Source organism: Anopheles arabiensis, chromosome 3, assembly GCF_016920715.1.
Source record: "Anopheles arabiensis isolate DONGOLA chromosome 3, AaraD3, whole genome shotgun sequence".
NCBI classification, from domain to species: Eukaryota; Metazoa; Arthropoda; class Insecta; order Diptera; family Culicidae; genus Anopheles; species Anopheles arabiensis.
The window spans coordinates 92,256,830-92,282,405 of NC_053518.1; the positions used below are offsets into that span (position 1 = coordinate 92,256,830).

Here is a 25,576-nt window from a genome sequence, read left to right on the forward strand (position 1 = left end):
GAGAGGATTGGTTCGTAAACAAAACGTCTCGGTAAATAACAACACACAGTGTAGGGGCGGCGGCTTGGACCTGTGGGCTGCTGGTCGCCCTTCTTCTTTTCCAATACCGGCCTCCTCGCTGTGTGTGTGTGTTGTGATGGTTGATTTTTGTTTACTATATTCCGGATCCCACCCCCGGCAGCCGGTCGATCGATCGGATTACGCGAGCGCGCTCACACTCCTCGTGCTGCGCCCCCGGGCTTACGCGTCTGATGCAAAATGCATCGTTTATAGAAGGCGGCTAAGTTGTGCAATCGCTCACGGTACCAGACACACACACACAGGAGGACGATGACCCTTTTGCCTTCTTGCAGAGCACGTGAGAAGCAATGCGTGTAGGCTGGACGTTTGGACGCCGATCAGAAGTCTTTTAGGATGGTTTGAGTTGGCACGTGAGATTGTTTCTTTAGTAATTGTTCAATTTTATGTGTAATATTGAGCCATTATACAGTAGTTTGATCGTCATATGTGTTATATTTTTAAATCACAAAAGAAACATCTAAAATACTTGCTAATTCTTGCAAGATTAAAGTCACTACATAACAAGTCATCCCGGGATCCTAGCTAATCCTCTGCTCCATGGTGCGTGTAACACACGTTTCTGCACAATAAATAATTAAACTTTTCTGCACTGAACATCCCCAAATAATCCCACCCACTAGTTGCAAACAGTCGTACACAGAAAGGCGGAATTATAAACAGTTCTTTCGCAGTTCCCGCTTATCGCTCCACAACAAGTACCTTTCCATCGTCCTTTCGAGTCTACTTCAGTGTAGTTTGAAAAGCCCTCTTTCGCCTTTCCTTGGCACGTTGAGCTACTCATGTCTGCATGTGTTTTTTGTTTCTTTCTTTTTAATTAAACATACACGACGCGTGCCAACATGAACAATACTTCTCTTCCTCCGCATCGCGTTCAAAAACTTGTCGCACTACACTTACACACCGAGACGACTCGACAAGAGACCGATTACCGGGCAGCAATGCTCGTGTGTGTTGCCAGCCAGCCCTCTCCTGGCTGATGATGATTTATGCATCCGATGTTTGCCAATCTTTGCCAACTCTCTCACAGCAGGGGCTTATGGGTTCTTAGAGCAGGAAGAGGAGGCACGAGATATGGGATGGGAGCTGATTGTTGCACCGACGTCCACAGTATGTTGAGGATTTAAAATTGTCCAATCCAGACACAATTGCGTGGGCCGCCGCCGCCCCATGGCTTTTTGCGTTGGAGGAGGTAGCATCTCCGGCGCGCCCCACACGACACGACGCCCGGAACACAGTCAGTCGAATTTGGCACGGGTCGTTCCGCGTCGCCTCGGCGATCCGTTGGCGTTGGAGAATTTAATTTTCTGTCTGATGAAGCAATGAATTAACTTTCACTTTCGTATGAATGTTTCTGTTCTTGCGGGGCCACGGAGCAGGAGCACGCCGGTTTGTGGGGATTTACGCCGGATTAAAGCACGTATAAATGGTAAATATTTAATCATGCCGAACTCTGCCGATTGGAGGTGCGAGGTCCTACTGAAATATTGGAAAATAAGCGGAGACGCACATTCGGGCAAATTGGAATTGAGGGCATAAGTATGATATGGCTGGCGGCCAAAAAACTCCTCCGAATGGTATCAAACGTTATGATTTGCCGGCTCTCCCTGAATTGAAGAGAAAAGGGAGAAGTCTCGGCTGTTTCCTGTGCCGGGAGTCGATTCCAAAGCCTTCCGGAGGATTAGCGGTTAAGCGGGTGTTGGCAATGCGTTTCCTGACAGTTTCAAAATTGGAATCCACCCTGACCAAACTACTCCCCAACAGAGCCCGACCAGTATGGAGTGTATTATTGGAAGTTGGGGAACGTGCTACTGGTCGTTGTCGTCGTCGTAGTCGATCGCATTATGTGTTCCCCGGCGGCAACTGACGGCTGGCGCAATGACGATAATGGATCGTTTTAGCATTGGAGCGTGTCGGATTTAACATGGTAAATTAAATTATCGCCACCCGCCAAAAGGACCACCGCTTTTGGGGCGTTTTGTGAATTGTGGAGCGGAAAGCTGGATTGGGCAAAGCGAAACGATCCATTGAAACGGTTTTGGAACGGGCGAAAGCGTAAGCGTAGGTCTTATTAAATCAATTAGATCCTCCCCCGGTGAGTGCTATGGCGTTTTTGGAAATACATTAAGCAACTTGTGCTGCATCCTCGTTGCAAACAGGGCCAGTAACGGTCGGCGGCAATCGGAGTGTAATTAAAAGAGCTGTAATTCAAATTACAATAACTTCATCAACTTCTACCGTGTACTGTAGTTTGTACTGTGGCAATGTCCGCAAGGGTTGGCGTCTTCTATGATCAAATCAGCAAATACAATCGGTCTAAATTATGCGCTCACTTGCTCCACACTTTTCAAGTAGTTTTGATTTAAACGACCTTCATACTTTGACCAGCAGCAAATCAGCATGACGATGCATGGGGAGCAAAGGTGATTGCGCTGGTCATAAAAAGTCAATTGAAGGAGTATTGCCACTACAAGATGGACAAGTAACCTTAATTTAATTCTTGCATCTTGTTAGGAGCGCCAACCATGCTAAGAAATGATGGATGTTTGGATGCATGTATTTTACTATATTATATTAGAGTATTTTTTTCCTCCACATCACATGAAGAGCTAATTTTATACCACAAGAACGAAGGCCGATGAGACGCCATTTAAAAAAGGTCACCAAAATGGCTTAATGCTTTTGTGAACATTTTATATTTTTGGACACTTCTTTTATCTCAGCTCGCGTAAAGAGTGGCATTTTTTGTCGAGGTTCAAACTTCGTTGCCGAAAGTGACCCGTAAAGGGCATGTTGTCCATTTTCGTCTCTATGATCGCGCCGGACGATTGGCGACCCCCTTTGTTGATACTAGTATACCACACAACACGTCACTTTTGCCAATGTTTAGGCTAAACTCACACTCTGCACGATATATATGAAACCCAAACCGACCATCATCATCATCATCCTGTCCCTTCCGTTCCCAATCCTGTCCCCCGCGTGCCAAGGGTGGTCATAAACTTGATCCAGCCAACTGATGGTGGTGCGAGTGGTTAGAACACGCACTCTGTCTCCTGTGTTTGGACGATGTCACGCGAAACACGTCCCTACCGGTGGTTTGGGGAGTAGCAGTGGGCTTGGGTGATGGGTTTGACGTTTAGGCACAGGCACACGCAATGACACAGGACGATGCTTGTGCGTTTCTGTGTTTGTGTGTGGCGCTGGGTCGATGGACAGAGGGCGTGTGTAAAGTATGGCCACCTTCAAAGCCGCAATCTGCGACGACGATCCCCGGGGCTCGTATCGAGACAACACACACACACCCGGAGCCCGGTGCGGCTTTCGAGTGCAACTGTCTGTTTGGTCGATAATTTTTGGATTATTATCGATTTGTTTCGCTTTGGCTTTGGGTTGGGTCGCTTTCAACAGAGGCGGGGTGAGCTGTGTGTGTATAGAAAGTCGTTAGAGCGATGCGTAAATGATACTCTCTGCTTCGATAATGTTTGCAGCTAGTTGGTATTGATGATCCTAATAGGGGCGATAATAATGTGTAGAGGGACAATTTTGATTTCAATGATTGAAATGAATGCAGATACTACAATTGTATCATGCACAAAAGTCTTAGAAGAACATATTTTCTGCTTTATTGTAGATTACTTTTCGATTCAACTTCAAGAATTGCTCATGCCGTTAGAGATTAGATTATTATGCGACAAAATCTTGTAACAAGGGCCTAAAAAGATCCACACTAAACCTTATTAGGCGTAATGTGCTATGCATAATGCATAACTTTAGGCGGTTTGCCACGTGGATTGCATAATGTTAGTTGGAAATATGGTAATTTAGGGAAGGCGAATTTGGCTACCTTTTTAGGCCTTTTTGTCTCTCTTCTAGATACACTTCATTAGCTACCGACGAAGATTCGAGGAACAATCAGTGATTGATACAGAACGTGCAAATATGCTTTGGCGTGTAAAGCTAACGAACTTCCCGTACCTCGATCGAACGCTGAATCCAACAACGGTCCGCCTCTTCCTGAGTGTTGTGTGTCGGTGTGTGCCTTGTGTTCTGCTCTAATGAAGAAGGTCACCAAAAGACCAACTTTCCCATTTCTCTTTCTTGTTGTTCCCGTTATTACATAGCGTTGAGGACCGGACAAACCAACAAGAATCACGAATTCCGGTGTGTTATTCTACGTGATTGTTCGTGCATAGACAGGATGGCATGTTTGTTATCTTTGTTTGTATCTGGTGTGACAGGTAGACAAAGCAGAGCGGTCCCCTCCTGCCCTGTTTTGACAGCTTGAACTCGGACCTTTCTCAACGCACGTTGCACAGAAGAAAAAAGCAGATAAAATTAAGCTGAGTTTAATAATTCTAAGCAACAGATAGCAAATGGCACATGGTGCGTAACGTCTTGTGTGTTTGGTGGAGCTTTCGAGACACTCCTGACCGTGCAATAATTATGGCTACACATGAACAACGACCCCCCGTGTGCGATTTGGCATGTATGTTTGGGAATCAAACCCGTCCATCGCAATCGTTGGATGTTATCAACGTTTCGGGGGGAAAAAGGTTCGCATACTCCAAGGGTCCACGAAGCACGAACTTGCTTTCAGTGGCCAGGAGGCGAGGGTACGAGTCTCCCTAAAAACCGAGATAACATGCCATATTTATGAATCATAAATGGTATCGTTCGAAAATTTTCTCTTTCGTTTTGGAGTGTTTTTTTGCTCTTCATTTTGCTGGTATTGCTGTCCAGATATGAGAGAACGGAACCCCACGCGCATATACTTCCTTCCTTCACCGTGTCAGTGCAACGGTGTGTGTGTATGTAAAAAGAAGAGCGAGAAGAACTGGACATAAAAATTGACGTCAAACAGGCATAAATTATGTTTCCCTCCCTTTTTTCTGGTGGGCGTTCTACGCTCTCTTTACGATCGATTGGCAATCTTCTGTACGAGGCAAAAGAAATATTTGCCTCGATCGTCATCGGGAATGGACGGCGGCGTGGTAGAAAGTAACATAAATGATAAATAAATAAACCATAATATGGGAAATTTCATTTGTTAAAGCTCCCTCCAACCAAAAAGTGACCTTCAGTGTGTGGTGAAGCAAGTTTTTGGATGAAATAATTTTCCAAAAACGTTTGTCGATGTTTTTTATTTACTTTCAACTGCTGCATCAACATTTAACCTGGACAGCGAACAACAACGCAAAGTTACAACATAATTAGTCGCCCTCCCGAGGGCTTACACCAGAAGTTTGGCTCCATTATCGTAAAACAATGTTTGTGTTTCATTAGGGATCGACTAATTTACTTGCCTGCCCCTCTCACGTTCGTCTGTTGTGTTGGGCGTTTAATGTCAGTTTTCATTAACATTCGCTATGGCTTTGTTCTTCAGCTTTCATCAGTCAGAACTATTCAATTGGTTACCTGGTTTACGGTATTCAGCGCAACATTGAAATATTCTATCAATCCATTTTTGTAATTTGAGAGGACTGTTTTGGTGATTGCAACACTCTGTCCCACAACACGCTACCTGGGTGTGGTCTTTATCGCGACAATTTATGAGCATACGCAATACACACTTTGCAGTAGCGCAAACAGCAGCAGCAGTGTGCTCGTCAGTTGCTGTATTTCTCTTTTATTTCTTTCGCTGTATCGTACGGCACAGAATACATTGTACTACCTCAACGATCGACGCTCGGAAAATCACTCTCCACCACACGTAGGGAAAAACTATCTCGGATGACGAGTGAAAGCAAACTGTAGGCTAGCGGCGTGTTGGGTGGATCGTTAAACGTTGCTGCTAGCCCGGGGAATTGGCGACGCCTCCTCCACGCACGCCCGTCTGTCTCTGTCGAATGAGTTCAGTGGTTGGTGGTTGGCTGGTGAAAAAGATATGTGTTGTATAAGGCCGGCCCAAACAATGGTGTGCACATCTTCCCATGTCGAATAAAAAGTTGTTGAAGTCGCACGTTGGGGGCTGAATTGAGCAAAAGTAGGAAGCCAAAATGCGCACAATAAATGTGTCAGCTACCACCAAATGTGGGCTTGGGGTGAAAGGTGCACACAGAAGAAGCGTATTATTGTTGGCGTGTGTGATGATGACATCAAGATATGATCGGCAGCGAAAGTCAAGACACAAAGAAACCAAAAAAAAAACAACATCTCGCTACAAATCAATCAGTTTATCAGCTTTTTGAGGTGCAGTTTTGTCCCGGTCAATATATACAATCTGTTCATCAGAGCTGTTAGTTGATTTAATTTATTTAATTTAAATCACTCCAAAAAGCTGTCGAAACAAATAGTCGAAAGGAGGAAGTGAACTTTCTCCTCTTGAACCAGTAAAACCCCCATGAATCGTCAAGCAAACGCGTGTTTTTTTGCATTATGTTTCAAACAACATCACCATGCTCAATTGAGCGTCTTAAAATCCTTTTCCTTTTGCAAATAAACGGCAATATGAGCTCATCGTTCTAAATATAGCATCATCAGCATCATCATCCTCATGCACTGATTGCAGAAAAAGCGCAAGTTGCAGTGGGGGAGCGAGGTTGCCTCACGCTCGGCAATAATCGCCCGCCGCCCGCCTGTGCTCTGTGAATCAAAACAAAACAATCAGCGAAAGTATTTCTTGCGTTGCTTCAGCTGCTGCTAGCCTCTTTCTTCACTTCCAATCCGACGGTTTACGAGTCGAGGAAAGAGCCGCGAAGAATCAACCGCGAGGGAAATAATCTTTCTGCCCGGATTCCCCGGTTGAACGGTTTAGCGATAAGACCTCTTAACGTCTTATCCCGTTGCTTTTGGCGTTCCACAGAGTTCCGTGTTAAGCCTCTCTCGCTCTGTCTCGCGATCGTATTCGATCACTTGTCTCTCGGTACGACGTACGCGCATCAATCGCCAGCCGGCGTGTGATGGCTTTCCGATACGCGCTGTCCTTCGTATCGGCGCTGACCCTGATAAGATAAGAGCGTTATCGAACCAAGGGCGGAAATCGGGACCACTCCTCATGGGCTCTCAGAGGAGATGTTCCGACCGTTCCAAACCTGCACAGGAACACCGGTAGAAAGTGCAACACCACAGTGTGCTGCACCGATAAAACGATGTGTATTCCCCTTGTGCCATTGACATGGTTTCGTTTTCAAGGGAATCAGTGCCTCCTGTCCGGTCATTAACTTTGGCCGTGTGTGGTTCGTGGAATGTCGTCCCGATATTGGAGCAAGTCAAAATGTACATTGTTTTTGCCTTGAAAATGCAGCAAGAGATTCTTATTGAGGTTTTAACACGCTCAGTGTCTGACCAGGCTGATGATCGAGTGGATAGAGGCGTTGTATCACACACAGCCGGATGTGCATGGAATCTCATTTGAAATGTAACAAGAAGAACCCTTCCTCTTGCCGCCATCGATGTTTGTTTACTGCCCAAAGTGATGATACATAAACAAAATCAAAAACTTCAACTCACCAACACCCTCTTTGTGTGATGCCACATCAAAGATTCTTATCACTGTTTGGCGGTTTTGTTGTTATGTGGACTTATGTTGTTTGTCGTGTCCTGCTTTTTTCTTCTCCCTCACGAAACAGAGCAAATGCAGCTCGATTTTGACATATGACCATGATTTATCTGAACCAGCGGAACGTTGCCTTAATCATGCTTCCGCCGCAAACAGCTAACGTCAGAGAATGCACGTCCTCACCCAACCGCCCACCCACAAACTGTCGTCATATCATAAATAATCGCTTCTCCGAGAGCAAAACAACAACATATGAAACACGATCACGCGTTGTTTTTTCGAGACCTTTCGTTTGTGGCATGGAAGAAAGCTCGGGAACTCCCTAGTCGTAGAGGCCCCGTGTTTCAGTTGAATCTGTGTCACATAGGATGGAAATGAATCACCGCGGGATTTAATTACTTTTTACACTATCCGATGCGCATTGATTTATGTGATCATTTTAATTAATTTAATGTTAGTTAATGTTCTCCTGCCTGCGATGGTGGTGTTGACGTGGTACATCATTTGCAAGACAAACTAGCGACACAGCATCGTTTAAGTTAATGTGCTGCCCTGCCGGAACGCGATTGCATTCCAATCTCATTAACACCACACCACGCCCTGCGGGAGAGTACTACCAGCGCGCTGCGTGTGTGTGTGCGCATCAACCCGCCCAGACGGCGGCCAGTCTGCTGGATGTGTCCAATTACGCCCGAGCGCTTAGCTAATGTCGCAACGCTCACCCATTACCTCGGCAAGGTCGAGAGACGTGAAGGTGCGAAAAGGAAGGAAGGACTTTGCTGTCCATCCGAGTGCTGACTTTATCAGGGTGTGTACGGCGAACACCCAAAACATGACAACACACACACACACATACACCAACCAACCGATGATAATATTGGCCGGGCAAAATGCAGATCCTATCAAGCTCTCCTCACTGCTCCCAACAGCGCAGTGTCTCGGGGTCGTAATGATGACGACAAAGTGCCCGGCGACACTGTTAAATACATTAGCGGGGTTGTAGCATCAGGGGAACTGAGGAAGAAACGAGTGCAAAGAAGGGTGGAAGAGACGTATCACCACTTCGATAATGGTTGCAATTAAATTTCATTTTCTTTCTCTTCTTTTCTCTCCGTTTCCGTTCAGCGTAGCGTTCCGTTTGGTCCGGAAGTTGGTGTCCCAGCACACGCGCACGCTCGACGCTGTGGCCGAGTGACCTATTCGTAGCTCTCTGTGTAGTGTTAACCACAACACACACACACACTATCAGCTTACGTAGCGGAAAAACAGTAGCAGTAGAACCTAATTAGAGTATCTGCAGTAACAATGCCGGGCGAGTCAACGAAAGCGGCGGAACCGGCCGCCGCCACCAGTCCCAGCACACCGAAAAAGAAGCCCACCAACTCAAAGGCGGCCCTCGCAAAGGTTACACTGCTCGATGGTTCGATACTGGAGGTGACCATTGATGTAAGTAGCACAATATCCTCACAATTGCTCTGTTAAACTGTGTTGTTAAACGTCTCTCGTTTTCCTTTCTCTGTGCTCTACAGCGAAAATGCCGCGGTCGGGACCTGCTGAACTCGGTCTGTGCCGGGCTGAACATACTGGAGAAGGATTACTTCGGGCTGACGTACCACACAGCGAACGATCCGCGCACCTGGCTCGATCTCGAGCGTCCGGTGACGAAGTTTTTCCGCTCCGATCCGTGGGACCTTTCGTTCGAGGTGAAGTTCTACCCGCCGGAGCCGGCCCAGCTGCAGGAGGACATCACGCGCTACCATCTGTGTCTGCAGGTGCGCAACGACATCCTGGAGGGCCGGCTGCCCTGCTCGTTCGTAACACACGCCCTGCTCGGCTCGTACCTGGTGCAGTCCGAGCTGGGCGACTACGATCCGGCCGAAATGAAGGATCGGTCCTATCTGAAGGACTTCAAGATCGCCCCGAACCAGACGCCCGAACTGCTGGACAAGGTGATCGATCTTCATAAGACCCACAAGTATGTATTAGAATGTTGCCGCAGAAGCGGAGGATTGGGAAGAATCTAATGAACGTGTTTGTTCTTCCTCTTTGCCAGGAGTCAGACGCCAGCGGAAGCTGAGCTACACTATCTTGAGAATGCGAAAAAGCTCGCCATGTACGGTGTCGATCTGCACCCGGCGAAGGATTCCGAAGGTGTCGACATCATGCTCGGCGTCTGTGCCTCCGGTTTGCTCGTGTACAGAGACAAGTAAGTTGGTCGTTGAGATGATTCGCCATCACATTCAATTTCTAATCGTGCACCTTTGTCAACTTCGTTTGCAGACTTCGTATCAATCGGTTCGCCTGGCCGAAGATCCTGAAGATCTCGTACAAGCGCAACAACTTCTACATCAAAATCCGTCCGGGCGAGTTCGAGCAGTACGAGTCGACGATCGGCTTCAAGCTGGAGAACCACCGGGCGGCGAAAAAGCTGTGGAAGGCGTGCGTGGAGCACCACACCTTCTTCCGGCTGATGACGCCGGAACCGCAGCAAAAGTCGGGGCTGTTCCCGCGCCTTGGCTCGAAGTACCGATACTCGGGCCGCACGCACTACGAAACGCGCAAAACGCCCGTCGAGCGTCCGGCGCCCGATTTCAAGCGCAGCTTGACCGGAAAGCGTCTCTCCAGCCGCAGCATGGATGGTTGGTGTTTGGAGTGACCGAGGGAATGAAATGACATTAATCCTCTGGTTTGTTTTGTTTCCAGCACTCGCACAGCAGGAAAAGGAACGTGCGGCTGCCAAGGATGCGGGCAAGGACGCAAACAAACGCCACACGATGTCGCACCCGCCGGATCACATCCCGGATCTGGACTCGCCGACGCGCGGTTCCCGCAGCCCGATCAAGAAGGACAAAAAGGAGCGCGTAAGTGTGAGCTAAGGGAGACCTTCATAGCATCTTCACTTTCGGCACTAAACTGTGTACCACACACTAATTAAACTAAAGTTGCGAAATAGTTTCATCGCGCGCGCGTACCCACCCTAGTGATGTTTCGTTGTTACGTATCACCTACCCTCTCCTCTCTGTCTATTTCTCTGTCACTATGTAATTTGGCTCGTTCCAACTTCAATTCCCATGCTCCCCCCTGCGCCCGTTATTTCCCTTGTTTCAACGACACTAGTAGAACTCGTGGCCTTGTTTGGATGTTATTGCAAAAAATTTAGATCCAGCTCACAGTTGCTGCTCTCTATCGCTCTCAGTTGTAATAGAAGACGTTATTCTTTCCTAATTTCAACAACACTCATACACGAAAACACACACAGTTCCTCTTATACGATTTTGTTGAAATGATCCAATCGCGTGTTCGATCCCACACGTTTGCCCTACCATTCCTCCGTTCATATTAATCTCACTAATCGAACTAACGATACCGTTTGTTACTTTTCTGAACTAAAATTGATTTCATGAATGCGTTGGGCACCCACTAACAAACCACTAACCGATGCGAAATACGATTAACATATGTGTTTTGGGGTGTGTTGGTTGATCGGTTGTTCGGTTGGGCGGCTTCCGCCTACAGCTGAAGCGTGAGTCCAGCACTGGCACCGCGTCCGCCTCGTCGCAGAGCTCCCTCGAGGGAGAGTACGAAACCACATCGCCAAACGTTGTTCCAGCACAGGTTAATAGCTCCATTGACTTACCAAACATACTCCACTTGGATTCCTTTTTGCCGTATTGTTTACTTAGTTGCGTTATTTCGTTTCGTTGTCATATTTCTCAATTTCGCTTCATCTATTGCAATTTTGCAACGTATTGTTATTATGTTTTAAATTTCATATATTTTCTTCACTAGTTTCTGGTACACTTAAACGTATTGTTTGGCATTTTTGTTTCCTCCAACATGTTTTCTCTCTCTCTTATCTACTTGTGTTACAAACACTGATAAAGTTTTCAATACATTTTTTACCAATTTCGCAAACAAGTCTCTATTCCGCTGCATTTTGGTGCAAACGTTTTTGATTGCTGTTGTTATTTATGGCACAATTTAGTGTAAAAGCTTAAAACACACAAATCTAACTCGTATTTAGATCAATGTTTTTCTTTAAACTATAATGCGCTTTACGGTAGTGTTAGTTTTCTTTTCTACATTTGTTTACTTGATGTTGCACTAATCGCTTTTATCATATTTCTCTATTTACTCAGTTGTGTTTTGCATGATTTCTCTGCCTTTGTATTCTATTCGCTTCTTTCTGCTCATATTTCCGTTTTTTACCACATTTAAATTACAGAAACCGGCTGGAGGAGTTGCCGTACTGCCAGTTGCCGGCAAGAAGGACAAACCCGAACAAGTTTCCCAGAAAGATGAAGGTCTGAATGGTATGTATTACGGTGCAAAGGTATTCTTGACACATATTTAATAACGAACGTTTTCCTTTTAGGAAACAATGGACAAGCCGAGGCACTGAATTCCTCCGCGGAAGAGGCAACATCTCCCTCCGGCAAACGCAAGGTACGTGGACACTAACTACTTTAAAGAAAACTCTTACCACTCTAGATCTTAAGCACTCGCTGGTTTATTGAATCGATCGATACACACCGTTGAACCGTGTTTTGCATCATTATTATGTATCGTAGACAGTTTTTCCATCATCTTCTACTTCAATGTGATTTGATACGATTTCCGACATTATTCAAATTTTTATGGCCCTTTATTCAAAGCGCTCTGTAGTAGATTTTTTATATCCTTTCTTTTCCATCTTTTTTTTTCGATTCAAATGTTTGCTCTCACTGAATAGTAGCGTCGAATGTAATGTTTTCCCTTTTTCATGCCGATTTTTTCATATGGCATTTGAGACTGACCTCTTTTGCGTGTTCACGAAACGTCCCTCACGTGTGTTTCCCCGTATTTTGTCGGTATTGATGCTGTCTGTGTGTATCTTCACGATAGGTAGCGATTGTTCGTTTTATTATAGACTGTTAGCGTTAAACTCTTCTCCCATTTGCTGAGCGAAATATCTTCTTTGCGCTATCCTTTCGCCCCAAAAACATACACAATTTCCATAAAGTGATATTAGCCGTTATTAGCCGTTTTTGTGTACCATTTGATTGATTTTATTTTTCTCTTTTATCCCCGTTTTGTTTCTCCTTTTCCCATCCATGTTATTACCGTTCTGTTCTCTACTTGCCGTTTTGATCTGACGAACCCTTCCACGCATCCCGACATCCTCTTGATCCATATGTGTTTGTATGTATCTGTTTGTGTGTGTGTGTGTATGCGTGTGGTCGTCATGTACTTCGTGTGTGTTACGTCCATCCCGCCAACTGTGCTGTACTGCCCGGCCGTCCGCCTCCATCCGTCCGCGTGTTTGTGGTAACGTCTATCGCTTGTGTAGGGTTTCCTGTTTTCCTCCGGCCGCAAGTCGCCGAAGGACAAGAAAGACGCCGGAAAGGAGCAGCCGGCTAAGCTGATGGCCGCCGCGAACGGTGACGGTGGCAGTGCGGGCAAAAAGGACCCGGCCAAGGAAGCGGTTCAGGCGCGGGCCCAAGATACCGCCACGAACAAGACGCCGCAAACGACGCCGGAGAAGCCCGGCTTTACCAAGCCGTACGAGTACTCGGAAAGCGAACAGGACCCGGCGACGGCGCACAAAAAGAACGTAAAGACGCGCGGCTTCCGGTACGACGAGGCACCGTTGCGCCCGAACGAGGAAAGCGAAGCGCAGCTCAGCCCGAACTCGCAAAGCCGCCGCGCGACCGGGCTGGCGTTCAACTACGCGCCGGGTGAGGATCAGAAGGTGCGCGAGTCGGTGGAGAAGCGTAAAGCGCCGGGATCGCCGGTAGCTGCCACTGCCACCGCTGCCGGTGTCAAGACCGATCAGCTCTCGCCGAAATCGGCTGCACGTGGACTGCCCGGGGAGAGTGAGGCTGAGAAGGGTGTACGCACCAGCGCCCGATCGTACTCGCCCAACAAGGGTAGACAGGCGGTTGATCCGCTCGCTTCTGGGACCGGCACGTTCCGTCCGTTAGACGACACTAGCAGTGCGTTTATTCAGGGCGAGCAGGCTGGTGCTGCTGCTGCGGCAGCCGCCGCCACCGCTGCCGAACCGGCCAAGAAGAAGGTGAAGATTATGGTGATCATTTCCAAGTTTGATCCCAAAACGAAGAAGGTCGATACGGCGCAGGGTGTGGTGGAGCATTCGACCGGCGTGCTGGACACGAAGACGGGCCAGATTGAGAGCAAGTACGGGCTGATCGATCCGAAGGCCGGCACGGTGGTGAACTTCAACGCTCGCACCGGCCAGAACGAAACGTTCCAGGGCCAGACGGACCCGAAGACGGGCCAGCTGCACATCGTGGGCGGCGTGGTCGACTCGGCTAGCGGCAAGGTAGATGATACGCTCGGCCAGGCCATTATGGTGGTGCCGGACGAGGATTCGGTGGTCGAGATCACGACCATCACCTCCAAGGTGGATCCCAACACGGGCAAAATCGACACAATCAATGGCGAAATTGAGAAGAGTCGCGGTATTCTGAACCACCGTACCGGCATCCTGAGCACCAAGTACGGTGACATTAACCCGCGCACGGGAGAGCTGCGAGCGATCGATCCTAAGACGGGCAAACCATCGCCTGCGGCTGCTGCCGTGCGTCCGGTGACGGTCGATCGCAGCAATGGACAGATTATGGTGGTTGGCGTGACCGACCCCAAGACGAACAAGCTGGACAACAGCCAGGCGCATCTGATCGCGATCGGCAACCAGGTGGATCCGGTGGTGGAGGTCACGTCCGTGCTCGGCAAGCTTGACAAGAAGGGTCTGGTCGATCCGAAGACGATCACGTACGACAAGAGCACGGGTCAGCTGGACACGAAGGACGGCAAAATCAACACCAAGTACGGTCAGCTGGATCTGGTGAAGCAAACGGTCACGTTTGTCGACCCGAAGACGGGCAAGACGGAAACGAAGGAGATCAAGGTGGATCCGGTCAGTGGGCAGGTGTTGCTGAAGAATCAGGTCAACCCGAAGACGGGCAAAACGGACAAAGATTACGGGCGTATCGTGTCGATTCGCATCGTGCACAACCGTATCGATCCGATGACGGGTAAGCACGTGCCGGCTGCCCCGGTCGAGGATAAAGACATCCGTGTGGATGCCAAAACGAACCAGGTCTGGCTGCCGGATGGTGGTAAGGATCCGAAGACGGGCGAAACGATTTACACTTCGAGCCAGGTCGATCCGAAGACCGGTTTTGTCATCACGATCTACGGCTATCTTAACCCGAAGACGAACGAAATCGAACGACAGGCCAAGATGGACCCGAACATGACGAAGGTGGACCCCACGACGGGCCAGATCTATGCTGCCACGGGCCAGGTCGATGAGGCCACCGGTGAGCCACTGTTTGCCGCGACCCAAATCAACGAAGAGGACGGCGAAATCTACACCAAGGTGGGCCGTATCGATCCGAAATCGGGCCGACTAGTCATCATCAAGATCTTCATCATCACGAAGAAGGACGAGCGGGGCAAACCGGAGGAGCTGGACGTGAGCGCGGTCGATCTGGATCCGGAGACGGGTCACATTCGCAGCGTTGCACCGAAGACGCTGTATCTGTACAAGATGCGCGATCCGATCACGGGCGAGACGTACAACGTGGATCCGAACGATCCGCGCATTGCCGGCGCACGAACGACGGTTACGCAAACGATGACGCTGAGCGGTGAGATTGACCCGGCTACCGGGCGCATCAAGTCCGAGTGGGGCCACATCGATCCGAACACGGGCGATATTGATCCGGCGACGGCCATCCGCGATCCTGTCACCGGTAAGCTGATCCTGAACTATGCCGACATTGAACCGAGCCACTTTGGCAAGAATGTAACGGTGACAAAGGAAACGGTACCGATTACGCGCGAGCAGTTCTACGAAGGCATCAAGCACATGGACAGGAAGGCCACGCGCCGAGACTCGGAAAGCTCGGACGACGATATGACCGCCCAGTACGGCAAGGAAAGCATCAAGGAGATCAGCTCGGGTACAGCGGCGGCGGGCAGCAAGCTGAATGCTGCTGCTGCTGCGGCTGCTGCCGGCACGCCAACCGTAGTGAAGACGACGACCAAGCAGGTGATCACGAAGAACGAGGATGGCGTTACGCATAACGTGGAGGAGGAGGTGCAGAATCTGGGCACCGGACAGATCGTGTACTCCACCCAGGAGCACAAGGTAGTGTAATGGTTTTGTTTTCGTTTCACGGGTGTGACAGCAGGAGAAGAGTGTTGCATCGACAGCAGCGCGTAACGGTCGTCTATTGGCACTCACACTCTCACTCACACCTTGTTGGTTGTTTTTTTTATAGTTTTGTTGCGTTGTTTTAATGTGATTTTTGTGTTGTGCTGTTTTGTTTTTGGTGTTGGCTTGTTTTACTTTAATTTCTAACACATTTTTACATTGCATTAATCTGCTTTGGGTTGTCTGTTGTTTCATGCGTTTTCTAACCGTCGCTCCATTGATATGTGTGTGTTTTCACGTTCGCTTGTCATGTGTTTCGCTTCTATTGCATGATGTTTGTCTGTAGCATGTTCGTCTTTTCTTGTACACTGTTTTCTCTACCATGTTTTCGACTCTTTTTACATTTGCATTTTTATTAGAGAAAGTTGTAGTAGTCTTACGTGTTTCACTTTGTGATTTTCGGGGTATATTTCTACAACTAGATTAGACATTAATCCTTAAAACAATCGTAGTTTGAACCTTTCAAAATGTAGTTGACTGGTATGTTGTAATGGACATTAGCTTATTGGTATAAGTAAGTATGAAACGTTTAGATAGTGAGAAGACAAAAATAACCAAATTAACAACATCCGGCCAAAAACGCATTCGTAATTCGCACATCAAAATAACATTGAAAGGCTTCTTATGAAACCTTCGTAAAAGCGTGTTTCCCGGTTATTGGTGACCCCATGTCCGTTCCACTGTGCACTTTTTCTAGCATCATGCATGAGCCACTTTACACACATTGGGGAATGCTGTATTTGTTTGTTTAATGCATTTGATTTAATTTTTCGTTAACTAATAATTTATTCCTTTTTTTCTGTTTGTGTTGCTGCCACTAAACGCGCGCTTTTGCTCTGAACACTGCGATTCGCGTTCCTTCCATTACGTTATTGTTTGCCCCCTTTCGTGTTCGCGCACGTTCAAACCAATCCGATGACATGCTGTGCAGGCGGATGCCCCGACCGGTACGGATGCAGGAAAATTTGTGACGGCCACCGCTGTCACGACGCGTACCGCCACCACCCACGAGGATCTAGGCACGAACGCGAAAACGCAACAGCTAGAGGAGAAAACGGTGGCCACCACCACCACCCAGCACGGTGAGCGGCAGGAGCAGCGTGTCATTACGCAGGAAGTCAAAACCACGGCCACGGTGACGAGTGGCGATCAGGTATGGTCGCTTTTCTAACAGAGCTCGTTTTAATTTCGCCCCCCATACACCCATGCGATATGACTTTTATTTACTTATCCTTCTTTTTTATATTTTACATCATTTTCTTTCCCTTGCGTTTTCGTTGTTGTTATGCTTCTAAATATGTGTTGTTATTGCATGAATGCCCTGTTTGCATCCCCCCCAACTACTACTTGCACGATGTCTGTTCATCATGAACCTCACTCTCGACACGTTACTGGGCGAATGTGTTGTACGCATCAATGCAGTACGCACGCCGTGACAGTGTCTCATCGTCGAGTTCCGGCGACTCCGGAACACCGATCGATGGCCCCTACGGAGACGAATCGCTGTCGGAAGTGATCTACAACAAGTCCTACACGGTTTGTACAAGCCATATACATTGCATGAATGGGTAGATTAGATTCGGAACACGTGTACATATACTTGAAGAGCTTGTGATGCTTCAATTGAAAAGAAACGGGTCTCTAATTATACGTATGAACATTGTTCCGACCTGTTTTTAGGGAGCGGATAACGTTGTCGGTGCCTCACAAATCCCGGAAGGACCGAACGTGGAGCATCGGCGCGTGGTGCTAGATGATCTTGCCGAAGGTGGCACCACTACCCACGGTGAAATCGTATCGTCCCAGACGGTATCCAGCAAAACGCGAACCGTTGAAACAATCACCGTAAGTATTGCTGTGTAGTGTACATTGTACTTTCAGTCGCTAAACTAACGTTCGTTTATCTTGTTTTTAGTACAAAACGGAACGGGACGGTGTGGTGGAGACACGCGTCGAGCAAAAGATTACCATCCAGTCTGATGGCGACCCGATCGATCATGACAAAGCCCTTGCTGAAGCAATTCAGGTACGGTATGAAGAAGGTGTCGCTTACGTAAATGCTTAATCGGACAAGATGTTCTAAGAATTTGAATAGAACTAGTAGAAACTTCAGAGAAACATTTGTTGCGCATTGTACTCTATCTATATCCTTACTTGCCTTTGTTGTGCAATTAATTGTATGTTTTTGTTATTGGATCAGATTTATACTCATCGGAATGCTCGTAAACGTGAGACGTTATCCATATTAGAGCTCATTCATGATTTAGTACACAGTTTGTATTGGAGCACCGCCTTGGAAGCATACCGTGAATCTGCCAAACGATGATTTAGTTGGTTTATTGCTAAAATTTGTTGATTGAACAGAACCTCTCAACCCAGAATATCGGATTCACTGGGGATTCAAGGTGGAGAGAATCGTAAAGCATTAGAAGGATCTATAAATGTTAGCATACGATTGGGGAAATGCTCCATCTAGATGTCAAGCTGTGTACTAATGTTTTTGGCACGCTTATAACAGGGACATCGTCATGTTTTTAAACCCAAAAGATCTCCTGTTCTAAAACCATTACTTTCAATCAAATTTGAAGCATCAATGTTGCTATGCCACTGCTTTGTACTTTTCCTTTTTTTGTCCCTTTTCCAACATTTTATCATTTTTATTGCGCTTAAATTTAAAAAAAAAAATGCTCACCCTGCATAAACACTCCCCTTCTGTCCATTACCCTTAAGGCACCATAATATAGCTTCAAACAGCGTGTTCACTATGTTATCTTGTTTATCTATCGTTGCAAACCTCTACCGACCCCAACCTCCCAACATCCTCGAACAATTTACGTCCCGCCGGCTGCAGGTTGCTTCACTTAAAATCAATATCAACCCTTTCGATCGCCGGGAAGCAGCCCGCAGATATCTGCTGCACACGAGCCAATCGCCCCTGGCCGCGTTGCGCTCGACGAAGCCACAACTTCCCGGCCCAAGCTCCCCGCAAGGTTGCCCGGAAGGGGGAAAATGAGGCAAGACGGTGTGGAAAAAAGAAACAGGGCTAAAGGGGTCGGGTTGTCAGCTACCCTAACGAACGAACTGAACACTACTGCAAGGCAACATTTTGAGAGTAGCATTGAGGTTGAGTAGCCATTTTAAATACTGTTTTCTTTCGCGTAATTGTTGTGCGTATGTGGCTGCCTAATGAACGGACTTTTTACAGTTTTCCGTTATCGCTCAAGTGTTTCACTTTTTTGCTAGTGTGAAAGAGAGAAAAACCAAGTCATCCTTCAACATGCGTACTGCTCATGCGACTGAATTGAAAATTTGCTATCAAAAAATGCCGTTTGATTTTCTTGAAGAGCTTCTTACCCTGAGACGCATGGAGCTCTTCAATTCTCATTCCCATTGGAAGATCATCCCAATTCGATTTTGTTTTTGTCACACACATTATCATGTTTGTTCATTGGCTTGTTTCCCCCCAAACGCGAAAGGTTGTCTGTACGACCTTTCGCTTCAGTGTTTGTTGCGAAAGCTACAATTCTTTCGCAGCAAAAGAGAAGAGAAAGAAAAAAGATTCATTTTAACACGCAATGCGAGCCTCAAAGCATATGCTAACATATCACCGATTGGAAAGAGTTTTGTTTGATCGCGTAACTAATAGTCACTTCTTATTAAAACTGATCCTCACACCCGCCCAAATACACACATCGTAGTGTGTGTGTGTAGCAGCTTTTTTATGCACTGTGTTCTTTTTATGCTAATTTCACTAATTATTATTCATGACAAAATGTATTAATTGTCTTTCTCGCATTTCCCATTTTACAGGAAGCAACCGCCATGAATCCAGATATGACAGTGGAGAAGATTGAAATTCAACAGCAAACGCAATAAGCAGCAGCAGCAGCGGATCATCACAATCACGTCTCTCAACGCCCCCTTTATATCTTTATGCTGACACACACACACATGAGCGCGGGAGTGTTCTCCGCAACCCTCCCACGTGTGTGCATCCCATATGTGCATCACTGTAGCTCTTAGGCAAAACCGATTCGATTCGAGTGAAAACGAACGAAAGTCGACAAATCGCGATTCAAACGGATGTGTTAACACAGATATATGGTATGTGTGTGTGTGCCATTAGCTCTCGAAAAGCGGCCACGCGAGCTGAAGAAAGCGTGAAAAGTGTGTTTGTGTGTGTTTGCCTCCTACACGTTCTGGAGTGATTGCTTAATCGTGTGTCGCCGCAAAGCTTGTTGCAAATCAGTGTGCTCTTGGAGGTTAACACTGCTGCGAGATGCAGTTTGAAGATAACATGAAATAAATAAGAAAACATAAAGTGCAAATCCCCCCTATAAAGAGAGAGAGAAAAAGCGTCCTCCTCCTTTGTCATTCGAGGATCACGATGAGAAAGAGGGAGGAAACGTGGCATACACACAGAGGTCGACGACGAAATATAAGAAACGAAAACTATTCATATATTTATTTATTGCTTAAAGTGCGATGCAACATGTGCGCATGCAAGAAAGGGAGAAGCAGCCGGTGGATTCGCTGAATATTTAGAGTTTAAAAAATATATATGGCAAGTCGAGAAGAAAGGAACACGACAAGAGCGCAAGCAAGCAAACAATCAAATTCTCGCTTTAAAACAAAATCACCAATGCTGCTTTTTGGAAGGGCAAAAGAAAAGGAAAAGATATGGAAAACCCTTATATATACACACACAGACACACATTGCATACACCAGGCATCACCCCCAGGCACCAAGATACATATATTGATTAGATGGAAGATGGATCTTTGATGTTAAGATGTGTATTACAATTTTTTCAGGGCATACAAAGTATATGAGATAATTTGCATTTTTGAGTGGGGAGCAATTTGTGGGAGAGAGCGAAATAGGAAGCGATAAAGTACTAAACCCCCTCTCCGCCAAAACGGGCGATTATTTACAGTTGTTGACCGAGCATGTCTTCGATACAAGTAAAACAAACAAAAGTAACAAAGTAAGTGGAACAACCATTAAGTGTGTGCAGAAGCATTAGCAATGCAGCAAGCGAATATTAAGCTCGCCAAAAGAATACAGCCGCTTTAGTTGTGGAGGGCGTCGCACGACGTAACGTATTTTACTGTGGGAAGCACTATTTGTACTATTGAATTTAAATGTAAGAAAGCTATCATCGATGTGCGCGTGTGCACATCACGGACGAGAGAGGCGTGTTGTGCTTCGTTTAGTGTGTCGCGCTTATACTTTTGTTGTTAAAACACCAACTAAACCGTCTCTCCCTTTTTTCATTGCCCTGTTTCTAGTTTTGCAGATAAAAGCTAAAACACACTTTTTGGAGAAATTTTTAATCCCGCCCTCCCAAGCAGCCTCTTCTAGGACCCCGTCAAAAACCAAGAGAGACCCCCGCGTGTGTTAGAAGGAAAGAGGAGCAAAAATATGTCAAACCAAAATACCATCAGTGTTCAGTGGAGTGTAAAACAATGAGAGAAAGATGGTGTGCAATAGCAACAGTGAAAAGCCGCCAGCGCGCTCGTTCCGCATGTGCTTTCCGCACCAAAACAAGCGAAAACAATATTTCAATTGTACAAAAAATAGCAAAACTTTGGAAAACATTTGGCGACAAACCGTAAAAACAAATAGAAAACAATGAAGGTATGAAGGTAGAAACACATACACAACAAAAGAAAAGATTGCCTTATTTTAGTTACTCTCTTTAGGCAAAGACGACTCTAGCAGAACAAGCGAATCATGACCCTGCTGCAGTATCTATACCCCTCCTTAACACACACACATACATATATACACTCTAAAACATCTTGTTATCACTACGTGGGGAGAATGATCATGCTAACGAAGCTTTCATGTATGTTCTTCGTTGCTTCCCTTTCCTTGTTTCGTGCTCCAATTCGTACTCGTATTGAATTGGTTATACCACTTGCTTTATTCTACTTTAGCTACTATTATTTTTTATGTTTTGTAAAGATTTTAGTTAATTTTTTGGTTGCATGAACATTCCATACTTTCTTGGAAAAAAACAAACTATAAGCTTCTCCTCCTAAACTTCTGTGTACCTACCATCGCCTGATTTATTGTTTTGTTTTGATTTTTTCCCCTAATTTATTTCACTACCCTTATCTTTAGTTGATCCCCAACCCTTTTCTATGTGGGATCTGATCGGTAGCCGATCGATAACCTTTTTTTCTCTCTCGTTTTAGCCAAGCTAAGCTAAGGAATGTTTATGTGTTTCTTTTACGTTTAATACGCTCGCCGTTCAGCAATAATCCCTTTTATAGAAAGAGTTAACATAATTGCAAATTGTGCATATATACATATACATGTGAGAAGAAAAGAAAGAGAAAAAATCATCCGCAACCGTAACCTCATACACCAGAAGGCACCAGAAGGGCAATCAGAGGTTTCAGTAGGGGACGAAGGAAGATATATGAAACTACAAGAGGGGTGGGGGAGGAGGGTAACCACCCTTGACCATCCCCTCAGTACATACACATATGATTGCTGTTTGTTTTAGTTTTTATTTTTAATTTAATTTTGTCTTACAAAATGCGAAAGTTTCGTGTTCTTTTTTTTATCTTATCGAAATATACTTTAAAAATTGTTAAGTATGATTAATGTAATAATTATTTAAGTTCTTTTATTTCATTTCCGAATTTTAGTTCTATGTATACTTTTAGTTCAACGGCACACATCCCCATGATCAAGTGAACTCACTCCTTTTCCTTCTACATCTTATCTAAAATTCGCAGTCTTTTAAAACGTTTTAACAATCGCCACGTGGTCCACTCGAACGATCTCCTTTACTACGATCGGTGATCCTCTGCTGCTGTGCTTGGAGGGGTTGGGAAAGGAGCAGGCAGACAGCATAAGCGTCTTTTTTTATTAAACCATGAGATAATCCGCCGACGAGTAAGGGAAAAGAGGCTGTGCAAAACTCTAGCTAGCTGCAGTTGTTCTAGACCACAAACACACGAGAGCAGAGCAAAGGTAAATCCAATATCACCCAGACTATTTAATCGGACAAAGATGAATTACTAATCAAGATAGGTAGCTCCAATACGAAAAATCGAAACATTGTAAGAAACAAACTCTCTTCTACTGTGAAAAAACCGTTGTATTTCGAATGCTTACACCAAAAAGCGTCTTGTTACTCTCACTTGTTCTCCTTCTCTTATAGCAAACATATGGAAATCGAAACAAAAAAAGAACATACTCTCCTACTGAAATGGATTAGAACGCTGCAGAAAATAGTGAAACAACACATAAAGTGATCGTATTTTTTGGTAATTTCAGTGTATAAGAGGCAAAGTAAAGCTAGCTTGTGATGTGTGTGATGGTATGACACGACCAGAAGAAGATTCGCTTTTGAGCAGGGCAGCAGAACAGAACAGAAATTCGCGCAAACAAAACAAATGGTTGGAAATGGAAGGGACGAAACAGCTTGTAAACTGGTGTGATCATCGATAGTTAAGGTGCTTTAAGGAGAATCGTGTGTGGACGTAATGCTTGAATGTTGTGAAGAGCGTTGAAGAGCGCTAGCGAGATGAGCTGCTGGAAACTGAGTTGAGCCAAAAATGCTGCAGAAATCTAAAGAAACCTTCCTCTCGTAACCATACTACATTAAGCATCCAGGGAGGGAGAGAGGCGCATCCCTGTGCCGATGGCCGTATATTGGCTTGGAAGTGGAGGGGGCGATCGTTGGTAATTGGAAAGCCTGACACATTATTATTACAAAATAAAACCATGCAACGTGATTAAGATATAGCTTATGTGTAACGAAAAGCGAAACATAGCGATTGATGTGTTTACATTTACTGCAACTTTCATTTGTCTGGCGCGCGAGCGCACGAACGGCTTCTTCATCATCAATCGGGACCGGTAATAACTGGAGCAAACCGTACACATAACCCTCTCTTTGTAGATGTGCGCTTAGCTTCCTGTTCCTTCTCCCCCATCGCAACCGCTCGGTCACCCTGCACAAACAATTTGCGCAGTTTTAGCTAGAATGCGCTCTCTATGTGGGTCATCTTGCCCCCGGGGACGGGAGTGCGCCCCGTATAATTATTATGACGTCGCCTCGTCAGCCACCACCAACCGAGTCGGAGAAATTACTCGCTTCCCAAGACTATCAGCAGCGCGCACCCACCGATCGGAATCACCACACGGACACCGGGCAACCATCAAAAGCTTATCAACTGGGGTGGGGCTGAGGATCATCTCAACGGAATGGTCGCCTGGTGTGCGATGATGTGCCACGCATTCCCACCTGATGATGGCTGGCCACACACTCTCGTTTGACCTTAGCGAGGACAAACCCCCCCGCCACTTGCACACTTGACAATGTTGGGTCGGGTGCGTGTGCTCCGGGTGTGGATTGACCATAGAACGTTTTCCTTTTCTCACAACCTACGTCAACGCCGGGCTCAGAATGGAGAATGTGAAACGCAGCTACACACAACCACGCTACGTTACCATGGCTGCTGCCGTTGACACTCGCTCGGAGCGTGATGCTCTCTCACCACGATAAACGTGGCATGCGGCGGGAGGTGCAATTGCATCGTCGTTCGTGTACGCTTTTACTACAAACGTGATACGATCAATTGTGGTGTATCGTGTAACCTGGGAGGAAGAGGCTGAATATTTGCAACGTAACGTCCTGCGAGAGCATGCACGATCGTAACAATGTGGCGTGATCTGGAGATGAATGAAATGGATCAGAGATCAGAGATTAAATAAAGCGTTTTGTGTAAAAATATTCAACATATCCATTTGTAGTTGAATCCGAATGCGAGTAGATTGATTTGTCGTGGAATTTGTTATCTTTTAAACAGCGTATGAAATTAGAGAAGATAACCAACTTGTTCTTTTCGCAGAGGTTGTTTTGGTAAGTATTAATCTAGGAGTAGGTTTCCTTTTTTCTATAAATTTCTATCAGTAGTATGCCCTAAAAATTATCCATATTTCAACCAAAATTGGACCCAGAATAAAGCAAATATTCTGTACGAAACTCTCACAAAGGTATAACTACTACCGATACTTACTAATGATACCAGAACCAACTAATGGAACAGCGGTACTGGGTACAGAACAGACACTTGAAAAGGGACAAAATCCAACAAATTGGAAACAGTAACTAAAGTGATAGCCTGTAACAGGTAAAATTACTGAAACCTACCTTTGGAATAGAATCATCGTGGACTGGTAGCAACTGGACTGGGTAAATGGATGAACATTAGAATTGGCCAGGCTCAATACCCTGACTATTCTTTTGTATTCACTTCTTTTTTGTAGTAACAATCTATGTGGTTCTATTATGTTCCAAATAACTAAAATAAATAGATAAATAAATAATAAAAGTGTTAAATGCAGAATAATGACAAACACTGCTAACCTACCTCTAGGAGGATCCGTTACCCGTTTGACTGATAACGTTCGTTCCAAAACTTTCCGCTCCGTTCCGGTCGCGAAGTGTATACTCAGCCAATACGAGTCACCGACGACACGCACACACACACACACTAAACCCATCGCTTCTAGCCGTACGGTACGGTGTGCGTTGTGTGCGCGCGCTTGCGACCAAGAGTGTATAAATTAAATTGCTCCGCTCGCAGCAGAACCCACTCACGTATCAACCATTAGATTCAGCGGACCCGTACCCGTTCAATTCTCGTCCAGAGAAACGAAACCCACTTTCCAAAATCGCCGCATCGTGTCTCCGTGTGTGCCCATATGTCTCGCCATTTCACGTCTGTGTATTGCGTAGTGTTCG

The 25,576-nt window shown here is 46.1% G+C and overlaps 1 protein-coding gene across 8 annotated transcripts in view; it reads left to right on the top strand.

Annotated features, from left to right (window-relative positions):
* The window catches only part of LOC120905038 (protein 4.1 homolog), a 41,866-nt gene extending 19,439 nt beyond the window's left edge, over positions 1-22,427 (top strand). For 2 of the 8 annotated variants that reach the window (XR_005739857.1, XR_005739855.1), the window contains exons 3-17: positions 8,705-9,025; positions 9,109-9,554; positions 9,633-9,785; positions 9,860-10,218; positions 10,283-10,440; positions 11,096-11,194; positions 11,805-11,892; positions 11,955-12,025; positions 12,909-15,737; positions 16,735-16,956; positions 17,226-17,339; positions 17,484-17,648; positions 17,719-17,829; positions 18,655-18,926; positions 19,614-22,427. Coding sequence is in view for 2 of the 8 variants with exons in the window: in XM_040315675.1 (XP_040171609.1) it covers positions 8,885-9,025; positions 9,109-9,554; positions 9,633-9,785; positions 9,860-10,218; positions 10,283-10,440; positions 11,096-11,194; positions 11,805-11,892; positions 11,955-12,025; positions 12,909-15,737; positions 16,735-16,956; positions 17,226-17,339; positions 17,484-17,648; positions 17,719-17,829; positions 19,614-19,679 (5,022 nt within the window). In the remaining 6 variants the exon portion in view is untranslated. The remainder of the gene's footprint in view (positions 1-8,704; positions 9,026-9,108; positions 9,555-9,632; positions 9,786-9,859; positions 10,219-10,282; positions 10,441-11,095; positions 11,195-11,804; positions 11,893-11,954; positions 12,026-12,908; positions 15,738-16,734; positions 16,957-17,225; positions 17,340-17,483; positions 17,649-17,718; positions 17,830-18,654; positions 18,927-19,613) is intronic. The other 6 variants (XR_005739856.1, XR_005739859.1, XR_005739858.1 and 3 more) reach the window with 6 other exon arrangements.
* Positions 22,428-25,576: the final 3,149 nt, after the last annotated feature.